Raw genomic sequence first — 16661 nt, forward strand, 5'->3', positions numbered from 1 at the left:
CAGCTTAGCAACGTTCCTGAGATGGAAGAAGGAAGAGCGAACAAGAGAACTGACATGAGAATCCAGGGTGAGAGCTGGGTCAAAGGTCACGCCAAGATTCCTGACAGAAGGTTTGGTGTGAGAAGCAAGTTGACCAAGAGAGTCTCTGACTTTGGGAACCAGCTTGTCTGGGGCACAGATGAGGATCTCAGTCTTATCTTCATTCAGCTGAAGAAAGCTCCCACCATCCAGGTTTTGATAGAGTCTAAGCAGGTGTGTAACAGCTGCAGCTTCGACATCTCATGGGGCTTAAAGGAGATGTAGAAAGCTCAGTGAGTGAACTGGAACTGAAAACGTGAATATTCATGACTCGCGCTGATATTCTAAATACTCTTTAGCACCTCTAGGTTCACGGAGAAGACTGGAGCAGCATCTACAAATCTGCACTAATTCTGACCTTTCTGTGTCTTTTTTTAATCTGAAAAACTCTGAAACCGTGATTTCATAGAAAGATGAAAAAGGCCGCGGCTGCAGGAGGGCAGCCACGGGACAGACGTGATATTCAGCGGAGTAGCTTTCCCTGAGGGGGGCTGATAAAATTAAATGGTGGACCGTCGGGTCGCGGGCCAGGTAGGAAAGGTCAGAGCGCGACAAAAGCTGCTGGAGGGATTTCAGTGACCAAAACAGAAGGTCATAGAAGTAACAGAGAGCCGGTGGCACAGAGGAACTCTCTTCCTCAGATGAATTAAATCCTCCAGCTTTCTGCAGAATGGCTGATTTACAGCGAGCCGCGGGACAAGGACATAGGATTATTCAGCCGTGTTGCTGCTGCTGAGCAAAACACCAGCAAATGCACGGAAAATAGCAGAGCTACAAGGTGATTGAGGTATTAAATTTAATGACACATACTCGTTTCTTCGACTATTAAAGGGACTTTACGGACATTTGAATTTTTATGCTAGCGATTGCCCCCTCAGGCCAAAAGCGTAACGGCAGCTTCAATAGGAGGCTCGTGCACGAGGCGCGCATGCTGTACGTGCACACTCCTTAACGAAAATAACAGCTGAGACAGTCCCATGTGTGTGTGTGTGTGTGTGTGTGTGTGTGTGTGTGTGTGTGTGTGTGTGTGTGTGTGTGTGTGTGTGTGTGTGTGGCCCAGAGGACAGGAGAACACGCAGCTAATTAATTAAATAATTTGGTTCTGTACCTTTCTCTTCAGCACAGCCGACAAAGGTTTAAGATGGGTCAGTCCTCCTGCATGCTCAGATCATTCCCTTCCCTTGCTTGAAAAAGTGTTCCAAAATGAAAGTTGAACCCACATCTATTTTATCTGTGAATTCAATGCCGTTCGGCGAGTCTCAAATAAAAATTTGGGCATCTTACTGTAAAAAAATATACCATTAATGTAAAAACTAAACTCTAAATAAACTATGTTCACATCCAGAATCAAACGAGAGTCCGACGTTTTACTAGGTGAGCTAAAGCCCCAATGATGTCCTTTGTATCTGTAACATTTATATCCTTGATGAAAGCTGAAACAACGTTCAAAGAACGGTTCAGAGCAACAATGGCTATTTTGTTGCTAATTTGCAGGAAATATCTAGAAGAAAGTTCTACAGAAAGTAGCTAATGGTCCTCAGAAATGTAGCTAGCTTTGTCACTAGGCGTTAGGAACAGCGACAAAGTGGCACTGCCTCTCTCTCTGCTGCTAAAGCTACTGATAGCAAATGCTACGGGCGATGCCTGAGCGTGAACGCGCATGAAGCAGCCTGCTCGACCCGAGCATCTCTCTTTTTCTGTGATTTTACAGAAAAACAGGCAATCACAGTAAAAATGCCAGGGCTCATTCTACAGGACCAGGGCATTGCAGGAGAATGTATGAAGAAGACATTTATTATTTCTATACATGTTTTGGCTGTCAAACTTCCATAATGTCCCTTTAATGAACAAATCTGCAGAATTGATCCTACAGGAGACGTCTGCACAACCTGGTGAGCAAAGCAAAAACCAGATCCTCAGCTAAGAAGCTGTGGATCAGACGGCTCGTGGTTCTGATGGACTCCGGGAGGAACTCTTGTGAGGGGTTATGGTGTTGCATCGCTGCAGATCACTGTGTTTGTTTTTCATGTGTTTTAACACAAAAATTTACAGAAATCTCAAACTCTGTTTTTAGTTTTGATCTCATGTTGTTCACCAACAAGCTGAACCTCATTAAAGTCATTTAGTCAGATTTCCTCTCAGAAGTTTCATCAAAAACACATTTTTACCAACTTTGTGATTGTCCAACATCAGCAACACAAACGTCTTCCTCACCAGAGGCCTCTGCTGACTTTTATGAGACCGACGCGCACGTCTGGGAGGAGATTGTTGGGAGACGAAGGAACAAAGATCTGAAACAAACTCCAACTTGGCCAGAAGAGTAAAGACCAGGCAGATGTTCCCTGCTCCCACCAGCTGTCGAGGACAACGTGGGAGGAGCTGGACGTCAGCTGGGATTAGCGTTACAGAACCGTCTCGTCCTCGGAGAGTTAAAGTCGCGCCTCTTATTGCATCTGAAATAAAAACGTGTCTGCAGCTGAGTTTGCTGCAGAAGTCTGTGTTTAACAAAGTGAAAGTTGCAGCAGGAGTTTAACAATCGCCTCGGGTGACTTCCTAGAAAGGCCAATTCAATTTCCAGAGAAAGCTGCATTATTTCTTGCCAGGAGACATTAATGAAGTCTGCAGAGCTCGTTAATAATATTACAAACGAGCTCATAATGAACTGGCACGCGTCACAATGGAGCGTTCTGGACCTGGTTTGACCCGTCGCTTATCTAACACACTGCTGAAGACACAGGAGACACAAAGCAGGACAGACTCGTCTTTGGACAGACGTCCACAGTCCTTCATTACTGTGTCAGCCTTAAAAAATCATCCTAATTATTGATGTCTTTTAATTTTAGCTCCTTAAAGATTTAAAGGGGCATTAGGGAAGTTTGACAGCCAAAACATGAATAGAAATAATAAATGTCTTCTTCATACATTCTCCTGCAATGCCCTGGTCCTGCAGAATGAGCCCTGGCATTTTTACTGTGATTGCCTGTTTTTCTGTAAAATCACAGAAAAAGAGAGATGCTCGGGTCGAGCAGGCTGCTTCATGCGCGTTCACGCTCAGGCATCGCCCGTAGCATTTGCTATCCGTAGCTTTAGCAGCAGAGAGAGAGGCAGTGCCACATTGTCGCTGTTCCTAATGCCTAGTGACAAAGCTAGCTACATTTCTGAGGACCCTTAGCTACTTTCTGTAGAACTTTCTTCTAGATATTTCCTGCAAATTAGCAACAAAATTGCCATTTTCGCTCTGAACCGTTCTTTGGATTGACGTTGTTTCAGCTGTCATCAAGGATATAAAAGTTACAGATACTGTGAATGTCACTAGAGTGTAGCTCACCTTGTAAGATGTCTGACTCCCATGCAGAAGACCTGGGTTTGATTCTGGATGTGAACATAGTTTATTTAGAGTTTCTTTTTTACATTAATGGTATATTTTTTTACAGTAAGATGCCCAATTTTTTATTTGAGACTCGCCGAACGGCATTGAATTCACAGATAAAAAAGATGTGGGTTCAACTTTCATTTTGGAACAATTTTTCAAGCAAGGGAAGGGAATGATCTGAGCATGCAGGAGGACTGACCCATCATAAACCTTTGTCGGCTGTGCTGAAGAGAAAGGTACAGAACCAAATTATTTAATTAATTAGCTGCACGTTCTCCTGTCCTCTGTCCTCCGGGCCACACACACACACACACACACACACACACACACACACACACACACACACACACGGAGCTGACTGTCTCAGCTGTTATTTTCGTTAAGGAGTGTGCACGTACAGCATGCGCTCCTCGTGCACGAGCCTACTATTGAAGCTGCCGTTACGCTTTTGGCCTGAGGGGGCAATCGCGAGCATAAAAATTCTAAAGTCCGAAAAGTCCCTTTAATTCTGTTGTTTCTGTCTGCTCTGACTTTACGTTGTTGTTGTTGTTGTTTTTACTTTGTTTTTGTTTATCCGAACAACTACAGGTGTGTTTGGTACACCTGACACGTGCACCGGGACAGCAACGGCCCTCATAACCCACAGGAGGAAGGAGAGGAGGAGAGGTTTGGTAAACTAGCCCACGTTTAAAATCTCGTGACAGTTTAAAAGTTGGGAACTTTGCAAAAAGGAACCCAGAAAGCATCACCACAGCCTGAGTGACTGAGAACCTTCACTCGCTTTTGGATTTTCAGATTGTAGATCACAACAGTGTCAGGCAAATGTCATTTAGAAGGTAGAAAAGAGATTAGAAACATTCTAGATAGATTAAAGCTGGGAACGCAGCATGACTTCGGCCCAATCCCAAAGCTCGCCCTTCTGTGGAGAGCACTTGAGGACGTGCGCAGTAGGGTCCAAGTACGAAGAACACAAGTGTGCCAAACTGGGACAGGGAGCGTCAACGACCGCGACGCATGCCGATTTGTTTATGCTACTTTCTAAAAAAACCTTTATGCTGTTTAAAAATATATTTAAAATGAGCAAAAATAGGCAATTGTGATTAGAAAAAATGTTAAGAAAGAGAGAGAGAGTGAACAGGAAAGAGGGAAATCAGTGGATCCTGAGGAAGGTGGAATAGGTGGGGAGAGCAGAATAAAGAGAGTGTGGTGAAGAAGGTCATACAAAAGCCAGCTTGAACAAGTGAGTCTTCAGCTGCTTTTTAAAGGAGACCACTGAGTCCACTGATCTCAGGCTCAGGGGGACACTCAGCAGGTGTGTAACAGCTGCAGCTTAGACATCTCATGGGGCTTTAAGGAGATGTACAGTTGGATGTCATCTGCATAAAGATGGTAGGAGATTCCTTTGAAGGAGCTCAGGATGTGCTGAAGAGGAAGCAGATAGAGGAGGAAGAGTAGAGGCCCCAGCACCGAACCTTGTGGGACACCATGGGTAAGGGAGGTGGTGGAGGACCTAAACTTGGAGATGGCCACAGAAAAGGAGCGCTCAGAGAGATAAGAGGAGATCCACTCCACAGCAGATCCTGATAGGTCTACGTCTCTCAGCCTCTCCAGTAGCAGGTGATGGTCAACAGTGTCAAAGGGTGCAGTCAGGTCCAGCAGGACCAGAACAGAACAGTCCCCTGCATCACTGTGAGTCAGAAGGTCATTAGAGACCCTAAGAAGAGCTGTTTCAGTAGAATGAGCTCTACAAAAACCTGACTGGAAGCTATCATAGATGTTCTGTTCATCAAGAGCAGATAATTTAATAATAAATGTTTAATCGTTTCTCAAGCACCTGAATCTAAGAGAGGCTGTACCTTTTAAGATTTGATTTTTTTTTAATCAAGCTTCAGTCCTTTAGAATAACACTTCTACAGCATGCTCTCTTATAAACATTGAACCTCACTCACTCATAAACATTTAATTATGCATTTGAGTGTTTTTCAATCGCCATCCTCCTTCCTCTGTCTTGTAACGTGGGTTACTTCAGTCATGGGATGTTTAGGCTTTAATCAGAACCAGGAGCTGGACTGGAATCTTCATCGAAACCAAAATAGAGCCAAGATTTGGGTCCGTTCATTTGGGTCAGGAGAATAAACGCAGCAGAAAAATGACAGTCATGCTACGCCGGCAGGATGGTGAGCTTCTTGAGTTCTCACTTTAACACACACACACACACACACACACACACACACACACACACACACACGCACACACACAGAGATTAGGATTCCCTCAGTGACAATTTGGCTGCTCACAGTAAAGATATTGATGAAAGGGGAACGGCTTGTTGGTTTATAAATAAAGTGTTGAAGATCATGAGCGATAAAAGAAAACGTTAGTTTGTTTCACACAAATAACAAAACCCGGTGTTTAGAATAAATCCCTCTGCAGCTCTGTGCAGGTGTGTTTCCAAGAATCCAAATTTCAGTTTGTTCATTCAGAGCGTGGAGGCTCGGCGACGCCTCAATGGGAGCTGTGTTTTAGTGCATAAAGCTCATTATTGTGCAAACGGAGACGCATAAACCTGCAAACGCTGCCAAGTGGATAAAAACTGGAAAAGAGGGAAACGAACTTTTCTACATTTTCCAGCATTTCATGACCACTTCTTTTGGGTGGAATCTTTTACACGTTCATTATTTTACATATTTATGATGTACACTGGTGATGAATAAGAGGTCAGTGCTTACTGAGCGTTAGCCATGGTGCAGCGGGTGATGCAGGCAGCGAAGTGCCGGGTTTGGCGCTGCTTCACACGAGGTCTCGCTCACGTCTGCCCGTTTTAGAGCCACGGTTCACCGTCCCACCTGAGAGATGCTGTCCTCATGTTTAAACCTGGGGAGAGCACAAACACTGTAAACAAAGCAGAAAGGCATGAATTTAGCAGCCGAGTGCTGAAGAGTAAGAGCAGCTTTGGGTGTGCTGAAAGTTCCGTCGTGAGAAGTTTAACAAACACGTTTTGATGGAGTGGCCATGTAGAGGTTACACAAAGTGTTGGAAGTTTCTTTCAGCTAAAAGCAGGAATGTGTTTGCAGCCCTGGAACGTGTCTGCAGACTTCCCACGCTCCCATCTATAATAATAGCTCCTGTGATGAAAACCGCACTGATTTCCCCCCAGAGGCTCTGGGTGATGGCTGCATTAAAGTTACCTATGAGGGACTCACCTGTGTGAGATTTACGTCGTTAGAGGGGTGGCTGTGTCTTCCCGTTGGCCCCTCGCAGGTGGTGATGTCTCCCTCGGTGGTGACCACAGTGAGTAGCAGCAGCAGCAGGCTCGCGCTGTGCGTGCAGGCTGCAGCAGTCCTCTGAGCTGGGCGAGCTCCGCCACTGCTTCCGTTGCGCTGCGCGGATTTCAGCGCAAACCCAGAACGAGGCTGCAGCTCAGCTGCGCGAAGTCTCGCCAGCAGAGAAGAACATATTAGCTGTTAAGTGCTAAGAACCGGAAATTGGGCCCTGCTGCGCTGAGAGGGGAGAGGGGGTGGGAGGGTGGGATCCAGATGCGGGTCCAGTTTGCGCTCCCCAACCGAGGGTTTCCCCGGCGCGAGCAGCGGGGAGGGGGAGGGGAGGGGGGAGCCGGTGCGGGGAGCTGTCCAGGTGCTGAAGCGGAGCCCCGTGCGAAGCCTCGGGCGAGCCCCTCCACGGCGGCGTGCACGAGGACGGCTGATCTCATCCGAGGGAGACCAAAACATTGACGTTCCAGTGCCAAAGACTAGCTGTAGCCAGTGAAAGGTGTGACATTTGCATCGCTCCGGTCACGACACGGGATAAAACCAGGAGAAGCGTTGGCTGTTTGGTGGATGTGTGCGTGTTTAGCAGGGAAGCGTGTGGGAAGGAGAATCGTCTGCTCAGATTCCTGCTTAGAGCCGATGTGGAAGCAGATCTCTGGTTTTGTTCGCTTGGTTGGTTCCTCTCGGTGTCATGAGCAGGCTTTTTTTCTGGATACCCAAAATAAAGATAATATGGGAGTATGTAGCGCCTCTGCAGCAATTGGTTTAACCGTTTGTCATTCACCGGGATTAGCCAGTCGATGGTTAAAGCGCACATCAATCAGCCCGGACTGGAGCGCCTCTTCCTGGACGTGGGCCGCTGAGGAGAGGCGCGGGCTGCGGGGCTGTGCGTGAAATAACCACTAAATTACAGCTGGCGGAGCTAGGCAGGGCTCTAAACCAGAGGAGGGTTCACGCATGTAAGAGCACGTGACTCATTTGAGCAGAACTGAAACGATTTGGCGCAAATAAAAGAGAAATATGTGCAAAAGGAACAAAACATTGTGGCATGAGCGAGTTAAAGCAGAGAAGCTAATTTGCAACACAACAAAAACAGGAAATGTTCGACACACACGCACACACACACACAGGTGTAAATGAGCTACACTGTAGCCACAGCTACCCCGGGCCACCGGTCCCTCCGACCACCAAAAGGGTTAAACGTATTTCCCAGGACACTGGGACAGACTGGGCGGGACTCGAACCCACAACCCTCCAGTTGTGTACATGTTGCACTATATAGTTAAGGTGCAGTGGGGATGCATTTTGTACTACTCCTTTTCAGGAACTTTGTTTTCTTAGACTTTTCTTGTTTGCATTAAAAAAGTATTTTTCATTGTTATTTACAAATAAAATGAAACCAGACTGTGTTATGTTGCAGTAAACTGCAGCAAATGTGAAATTACCAACAGAATACGACGTTCAAAAAGTACATGTTTCCATCTTTATGGACAATTTTAAACATTGGTAAAAAACACACAAAAGCCGTTACCAACAGGGTTTATTTGGGAAACTGCACCATCACGTCACTGGGACAGTTGACTTGGTCAGAAAAGAGGCAGAAGGTAACAGATTCAATCATTTTCAGGTAGAAAAAAAGCTAAATTAGGTAGATTTTCAGAAGACTTCATACTTTTATGTTACAGCTTTTAAACTCTGCAATAAAGATCTAACCATCAACAACCTCCAAACACTAAAAGAGAAATCACTGAAAAAATATGACCCTAAACACGTTTTAGCCCTGCTTTAAGTCATCTGAGACTTTCTTTTTATTTCAGGCAGCAGAAGCTGCGATGACAAGATGTGACTGAGAGACACGAAAGAATAATCTAGAACAACTTTTTAACTGTTCGCCCAAACGTGTAAAAGAGCCAAACTCTGATTCAGTGGACAAAAAGTGCATCAGAGGAGTTCGTCATGAACCTTTCTGAGATTCGTAGCATTTTAAACAACAGCAGGAGTTATTTGTGTGGACAGCAAAGCTCTTAATATAAAGCAGAGTTCTCACCCCGGATGACCTTTGACCTTTGTGCGCGGAAACACAATCTGAGAAGAACTCGGCACACGTTTGTTGTTCCCGCACAAAAACACGGCCGTTTTGATTTTCTCCTCTTCGGCCCGCCGCGGTCAGCCGAAGTGGACCAGAGACATGACCGTGGTGTACTCGTGCTGCAGGCAGTCCGGGTCGCTGTCGCACAGAGTGTAGTCGTCTTTAACGATGCGGTCGCAGCCGATCTCGCCGTTGCCGAACAGGCCGAAGAGCGGCGTGTTGGGGAAGACCTTGTGAAAAGCGTCCGCCTCTACGTTGCTTTGTTTGTTGTAGTAGTTGGGACCTCTGCCCACGCAGGCGAACATGAAGCCCAGGGTGTTCCTCTCTGGGATTTTGGCCGCCTTTAGCCGTCGGACCGTAGCTTCCGCTGCCTTGGGACTGCTCACGTCGTGGTCCAAGAGGACAGATGCTCCCTGCACCTTAGGGCCGCTCAGGGCGAGGCCCATCACGCCGTAGCCTCCCTGGCTGCAGCTATGGAGGAACAGACAACGGCGGTTTTTAGCACGTGTCCAACAGATCCACACATGGTAGTCACTAGGGCTGAACGGTTTTAGGAAAAAACACCAATTATTCCCTGTAACTCAGGTGGTCCCATCAGAAAGAAGAGAAGCTTTGCTTTCATGTTCTCATCCTCCCTCTCAAACAGAGCGAGGGACAGACGACGGCAGCACCATCGAGAAAAGACCCAATGTGGCGCCCCGTCAGCTCTAACATCAGACGACGCGGCGCTCGTTAGCACAGGTAACTGATCCTGGGTCAGTCGGGAGCAGAGGTGGAGAGTAACAGATTGCATTCACTTGCGTTACTGCAACTGAGTAGCTTTTTGTGTATTTATACTTTTTAAGTCATTTTTTTAAATCTTTACTTTTACTTGAGTGTGTTTTTCTAAAAGAATTGTACTTCCCTACAACTTTCATTCATAACCTTTACTGAGTAAAAAATAACAATGGCGCATCGCAGAGTCGGATCAGAACGAGAGACGCCTGCATGAGCTCCGCGTCTCACCTGTGGGGGGGGGGGGGGGTGGGGGGGGGGGTGTGTGAACACTTTTAAAATTGAGAACGTTAAAAAGCCACTTTTCCTCAAAAGCATCAGTCCGGTCCCTGTGACGCACTCGCCCTTTATCCCCTCCCTCTCCTGTTGGTTGAAGCCTGAACCTTCGCGTCCCGGTGTTACATCATCAGTGTTCTGATTGGTTCTGTAGCTGGACTCGGTTCCGTGGTTGTTTCCCCAACGGCTCCGCGCGGCAGCGGCAAAAGAACGTTTAGCGCGCATAAACAAGCGGATTCCCAACGCTTTGCTCAGGAAACAGGAAACCTGCAGGTGGCTTCTGCGAGTTTGAATATCTTGTTTGTGCAAATCAAAACTTAACACTGGAGCAAATTCAGTTGTAAACATGATGCTCCATCCGTGTGCGCGTGTGTGTGTGTGTGTGTGTGTGTGTGTGTGTGTGTGTGTGTGTGTGTGTGTGTGTGCGTGCTCGGTCTTCTCGATCCCCAGTGAGTCGTGGAGGATGGCTGCTTACACTGAGCCAGGATCCTCTGGAGGTTTCTTCCTGTTAAAAGGGAGTTTTCCTCTCCACTGTCGCAGCATGCTTGCTTAGTATGAGGATTGCTGTATAGTCACTGACACTAGTCAGTGACTTGATGCAATTTGCTGGGTTCCTTATATAGGAAACATTATTTCTGATTGGCTTAATGAACTGACCTGAATTGGAATGTTTATTATGTGAAGTGCCTTGAGACGACTCTTGTCGTGATTTGGCGCTTTATAAATAAAATTGAATTGAATTGAAATTGAATTGATGCTCCATCCGTGTGTGTGTGTGTGTGTGTGTTGTGATTTTTGCACTACTTAGATGTAGCCATCCTTACACTGACAAAAATGTAACTAAGTAAATTTTACTTTGAGTACATTTTACTTACGATACTTTTTACTTTTACTTGAGTAAAAAAATCATCAAAGTACTGGTACTCGTACTTAAGTAGGAAACTTTAATGCTCTGTCCACCTCTGGTCGGGAGCGATCGTAAAAACAACGCAGCTTTGTCGATCACACGATCGCGTTCTTTAAATCCTAACTCCGCTCAGAAAACGACGGACGGTTCAGCCCAAGTGGCCCCAAACACAACGAAGGGGTTTCACTGACCAGCGTCTGGGAGGAGAGAAAACCGTCTCCACCAGCCCTCCTGCTATGAGAACCTTGCTCTTGAACAGCGGCTCTAGAAACTGGTTGATGAACTGCGCTCCTCCAGACCGATGACCTCCGTAGACGAACATCAGGACTACACGCAGCTCTGGGTTGTCAACCAGTCCTGGAAAGAAATTCCAACGCGTGAACGACAGGTGATCAAACACTCGACTCTCTTTCTGGACTACGGAACAACTTGACCCACCTGCTTCCTTCATGGCTGTTGAGGAGATCGTCTTCTTACAAAAGTGGAAAGGCTTGATGTGAACGCCCTCAATGCTGGGAAACATGACCGCAAATCCTGACTCCTCCCCCTCCTGGTACTCCTGAGGAGGGCTGGACCAAGAGCCAGTAGGTGTCACTGTGCAGAGAGTCGACAAAGAGGAATTAAACTACGCGGCGTATCGAACACCGCCGCTAATCTAATCTGTCGCTACGCTTTTACTCTCCTCAGATATTTTACAGGTTTGTTCAACTTTCATACAAACAAATACCGTATTTTCCGGACTAGAAGTCGCACTTTAGTTTGGCTGGTCCTGCGACTTGTATACCAAAGTGACTTATATACCAAATCATGTATACCGAGCTGCTGCCGGCCGGCTCTGGATCAGGAATGAGCTCTCCTTGCCCGCTGGGAGGGTTTCAAACACCGCCTTCCTCTGCTGGAGACCGTGGCGCGCTGCTGCGCCCTGGTTGTTTATTCTGTTATTGTCACCGGTGCTTGTCTTGCAATGTGAAACGCCTGGTCTCAGATTTTGTAAGAAAAATAAGTAAATTTCCCCCCAAAATGCGACTTATATACGTTTTTTTCTTCTTCATTATACATTTTATGGCTGGTGTGATTTATACTCCGGGAAATACGGTAATTAAGTTTTAGACATTAACTGCAGGAGAGCCACAAACAAGTTTTGCTCCTTCTATGATTTCATCCTGACGTTTGGTCTCTAGTGGCCATCGTGTGAACTTCAGCTCACCGTTTAAAAGCTGCTGGAAGCGGCTTTGAAGTATTAAAAAGGCACAAAGTCTCAACAGCAGCAAAGAGAAATGAGTTTCATTAAAGGAGAAGTCAAACTCACGCCGTCTCGTCACAACAGTGAGTTAATGACACAATCACAGCATCTCAGCTCCGGAGACAGAAACGTTACGATGCAGACGAGGAGGAAAACGGCTGCGTTTCCATGGATATAAACCATAAAACGGGCAGCTCTCCACGCCAGCGCTTTTATTAGATGAAGAGTCTAAATGATTTCTGGGCCAAAGTGCTGATGCACTACACCAGGAAAATGATTATTATTCATTCAGAAACAGGTGAAATGACTGCTTCTCTAAGGCTATCTCATCCACTAATAAATTAATAATTAATTATTAGTCGTTTCAAGTAAAAAAAATTGGTCCTTTTGTCCTCAGTGTTCCTCTTTTACATGATTTCTCTCCCTTCAAAACAAAACTGGTGGTACTGGTTTTACACCACATGAGGTTGCCTTTTAAAATCGAATAAACTGTTCCTCAAGGTTCAGGCGTTCCTCCTGGTTTCCATTTCCCAGAATGTGTTGCTAGCACCGACGACAGGAGGCGTAAAAAGAACCCGATAAGTCATCATCTGGAGGAAAGCGCGCGCGGCTGATGGGGAACGGCGTCTCTACGGGGCTGTAATTACCAGGAGGGATGGGGAGCGTAGCGCCAGGCGCACGAGGCAATTTGTCACAAACGCTGTGAGATGTGAACCACCAGAGGAGCTTCCTAAGTAGGAAGCAGCAGCAGAAGGGAATAACGTGTGCCCCTCAGCAGAGATGAACCAATTATCATAAATTGACTTTTTTTTTAAATAGTAGCTTTTTATTTTCCACCATTGTTCGGCAGAAGAAGGCAGTGAAGCTGCAAACAGTGTCATTAGAGGTTTTATGAACTTTAAAATGCTTCACACGCAGAAAATCTGTTGATTTCCTTCCTCGACGAGTAGGTCAGCGGAAGTGAGGCGGGGAAGAGAAACACTTACAGACGATGCCAGGAGAAGTGATGCCAATCACATCGCAGCATTTGGGAAAAAGTTTGTTCAGCTCTTCGGCGGAATCGGCGCTGCGGCGGATCTTTTTCGCTTCGGTGTGATGAAAGAAAAAAAAAGACAAACATGTTAAATCAGGAGGATTCAGAAGTTTCTAAGCTTGTAGTTTCCAAACTTTTCAGCTTGAGGCTGGCAAAAGTGGCAGAGAGCTCCACTGTTGTTGGGTTTAAAACACGAGGTAATAACAACAAGTTATAATGTAGTCATCTGCTTATTTTATTTATTTGACTTTTATTTATGAGGATGAACTGAGGTGTGTCAGCTCGTTTTCAAACAGGTCCTCAAATTATAAAACTAAATAGCCAATAAGACAGCAGAGTCATTACATGATAACAATAAACTCACAATAAGAAAAACACCCAAAAGCAAACCAACAGATATAGATTTACAATATGGATATACAAGTTACAGATTTATACTGCACTTATTTATCTCCAGCACAGGTTAACGAGGAAATAAGCTGTTAGTTACTTTTTATTTAAGGTCATTTTAAGACCAATATAATACCGATACCAAATATAATATAATACCGATAAAAGTTAACCGATACCAATGGAGTTGCTTGAAAACGGCTTCACTGTAACTTGTCATTTCTGTTAGTTTTGTGATGATTTCTGTTCATATATTTTACTTTTTATCTACCTCACAGTCTTTTCCTGCTGAAAGCAGAGAAGAAAATAAAATCTGTATTATAAATCACTGCTTTTTTTGTGTGGTAGAAGTATCGGTATCGGCGAGTACTCAGATCCAAGTATCGTATCGGTTTAGAAAAAAGTGGTGTCGTTGCCTCCCTAAATATTTTATGTCAAAATTAAGCAACGTCTCCATGAAATTAGCTTCAGTAGGACATCAAATGTCTCCTAAACTTATGTTTAAGCCCAAAAACGACTCCAAACAGCTCTGACTCAAACAGCTTCCCCAACAACAAGGCCAATATGGGCTGGGGTTAAAATTCTGTCTTCTCTCCCTAAGCTGGATCTAAAATGACAACAATATCACAAATGTCTACATAAAGAGTTGGAAGAAAATACAAAAAATCCAACTATTATTACCTTTTTTTATTCTAAAACTGCTGTATTCTCCGTCCACGTGTTACAGTAAATAATGACTGATGGATCAATCTGCCCAGTTTTGATTTAGTTCCCTTAAAGAGTGCCTGCTCACAACATAAGTCATCTCCAAGTGGCAGGTTCAGGCAACATGGCTGCAGAACATTCAGTGAAGTTAGAATATTGGGTTAATTAAAAAATTCTAATTTGTCAAATAAAGAAACCAAGAGATTGTGTTCAATCTTCACTTCAATGCAACCCCCCCCCCCCCCCATTCTGAGCAACCGCAGCACGAGGGCAACAGTGGACAGGAAAACCTTTTAACAGGAAAAGAACTGCCTCAGCTAAACTCATCAGCTCAAATTACAGCATCCGCTAACGGAAAAGGTTTCCGAGCTTAGCAAAGCTAATAACGCAAATAACAAAATCGTGATGTGAAGCATGGGTTACCACCAGAGGAAATACACACTTTGGTGTCATTTGTGGATTTTAAACTTTACGGAGTCATTACCGGGAAAGGATTCTCTACTAATGAGTGTTTTTTTAACAACTGGTTTTTTTTGTTTTTTTACGTGACAACTGTCATAATAAAAGCCTTCTCCATAAACACGTGTCTGGTGAACAAAGTAAATGATACTAACCTTTGCTCTGTGAATAGCTATAAGCTAGCCCATTGAAGGACTCGCTGTCTGCCATCATCAAAACTGTTTTAGGCAGGAGGAATACTTTCTGTAAACAATCAGAAGCAAACAGCACAAAATAAAATATTGTTTGTTGTTTCAGGCAGTTGGAAATTTGCAGATTTTGTGCGTTTCGTGTATTTCCTCCATGTAGTTTCCCCTTTTTATTGTCACTTCTCGTTTTCTGTGATTGCCCTACCAAAGTAGCCTAATGAACTAGACCAAATTCTCGTTTTGCAAAGTTTGGTCTAGGCATGCTCCATTGGAACCTCCGCAGCTCCTACCAGGACTCTGGCTAGCCAATCACAGCTCTCTAGAGGGGTTTCAAACACATAAAGAGCTGTGATTGGTCCATAATGGTGGGCCAATCAAAGTGCTCTATCTGCTTAGTGAACAAATCACAGAGCTTTATCCGCTTTGTGGGCCAATCAGGGCACTCTATGGGCCATTCCCATCTGTACCGGGTCGGCCCGGGCCGGGTAGCCCCAGTCGGCCCCAGCTTGGCCCGGTTGATTCCACACATCCTTGTCTTATGCCCATGTGGGCTGATTCTACCCACCAATCAGAGGCTTGCTCTAATGGAAGGTGTGAATTTGCTGTCAGCAGTGGGTGTGTTGGCCCTGGTCGGCCTGAAGCAGACCCCCTCGAGAAGAGGGCTGAGAATGAGCCTTGGTTGGCCCGGAAAAATACCAGGCCACCCAGATATGTAAACAACCTACGCTACCCGGCCCGGGTCGTACAGATGGGAATGGCCCATTAATGCCTGGTGGGTGGGATGATGCAACAGAGTGAAACAAGAGTATGTCACATTCATTGTCCAGTGGAATGCGGAGATAATTTGAAAGACAACGGTAGAACCCGCCCCACAGCTAAGAGCCGTCAATGGAGGGTGGCCAGAATACATTTATTTAGTCTGGCTTCCCAGGCTACTACCAAAGGTCACTGGAGGTGAAATTTACCTCCACTTCTTCAGCCAGGACGTTGCAGAGAGTATGAACGTCTGTGGTGGAGGGTCCACGCGCTGAAGCCCATGCCAGCTGCTGCTGGGTCCGGAGCACCCTGCGCGCGCAGTTCCTCCACAATCTGCACACACTGACAAAAACAAAACAAAGATGTTCAAAACAAAACAGGAAGTTAGCTTGTCTGCTAAAACACAATTTCAGTAATCGCGCCAAACTTCCAATAAAAATACACCTACCGCTTTAGCTTCACGTTTGTCTAATAATTTTAAAGAACCATAATGACTTTTAATAAGCTAACATAAAGGATAACCAACAGTTTAGCATGTAAACATTACCTCTCGATTCGTAGAAGCGATTTGGTCGGTACGAACGTAAGAATCCTTTCAACCACTTCGGCGACATTACTGAGAACATAAGCTGCCTTACTATCCTGTGAAAAATCGCCTAACTCTTGAATTTCACTCATATTTCTTTCAGATGGAGCGTCTTTAAGCCACAACTGAACAGAAACGAACTTTAACGTCACTTCCTACGCTGCGACGACGAAAGTGGCGGTGCTGCCCCAAGCGGACGGGAGGGGTAATGCAGGCGCTATATTTTATAGTAAATAAATGTCTCAACGGGTGTAAACGTAAATAAATCACATTCGTCTCTTCACACCACATACAGCTCGCTCTCCCTCTGGTTTTATTGCCATGTGTGCGAGAAATCACAACATTAGGAAATTGCTGCAGTTCTTGGTGCAAAAAGAAAGATTCAAAAATAAGAGAAGTAAATATAGGAAATAAGAATATGATCATGATAAAATAATATAAAGTGGCAATAATTAGAGAAACGGCTACTATATAGGTACTGATCAGCTCGGAACAGCTCAGGTACAAAACACAACAGGGTCAAGTGACTGAAACCAAG

The 16661-nt window shown here is 45.2% G+C and overlaps 2 protein-coding genes across 2 annotated transcripts in view; both read right to left on the bottom strand.

Moving 5' to 3' along the window:
* LOC107381551 (transmembrane protein 266) overlaps positions 1–6933 on the bottom strand; it is a 78132-nt gene extending 71199 nt beyond the window's left edge. Inside the window, exons 1-2 of the mRNA XM_015953281.3 lie at positions 6655–6933; positions 6181–6325 (exon numbers count right to left, since the gene is read on the bottom strand). Coding sequence (XP_015808767.1) covers positions 6181–6194 — 14 coding nt within the window. The 5' untranslated portion in view covers positions 6195–6325; positions 6655–6933. The remainder of the gene's footprint in view (positions 1–6180; positions 6326–6654) is intronic.
* A 1307-nt stretch (positions 6934–8240) lies between these two features.
* fbxo22 (F-box protein 22) lies at positions 8241–16661 on the bottom strand. The gene is made up of 7 exons (XM_015953282.3): positions 16085–16661; positions 15747–15879; positions 14749–14836; positions 12993–13091; positions 11202–11357; positions 10955–11120; positions 8241–9277 (listed from the first exon to the last, which is right to left on the bottom strand). Exons 1-7 carry the CDS (start codon positions 16213–16215, stop codon positions 8884–8886), a joined length of 1167 nt encoding a protein of 388 aa, XP_015808768.1. The 5' UTR covers positions 16216–16661; the 3' UTR covers positions 8241–8883.

The sequence above is a fragment of the Nothobranchius furzeri genome, chromosome 9 (assembly GCF_043380555.1).
Source record: "Nothobranchius furzeri strain GRZ-AD chromosome 9, NfurGRZ-RIMD1, whole genome shotgun sequence".
Taxonomy (NCBI): domain Eukaryota; kingdom Metazoa; phylum Chordata; class Actinopteri; order Cyprinodontiformes; family Nothobranchiidae; genus Nothobranchius; species Nothobranchius furzeri.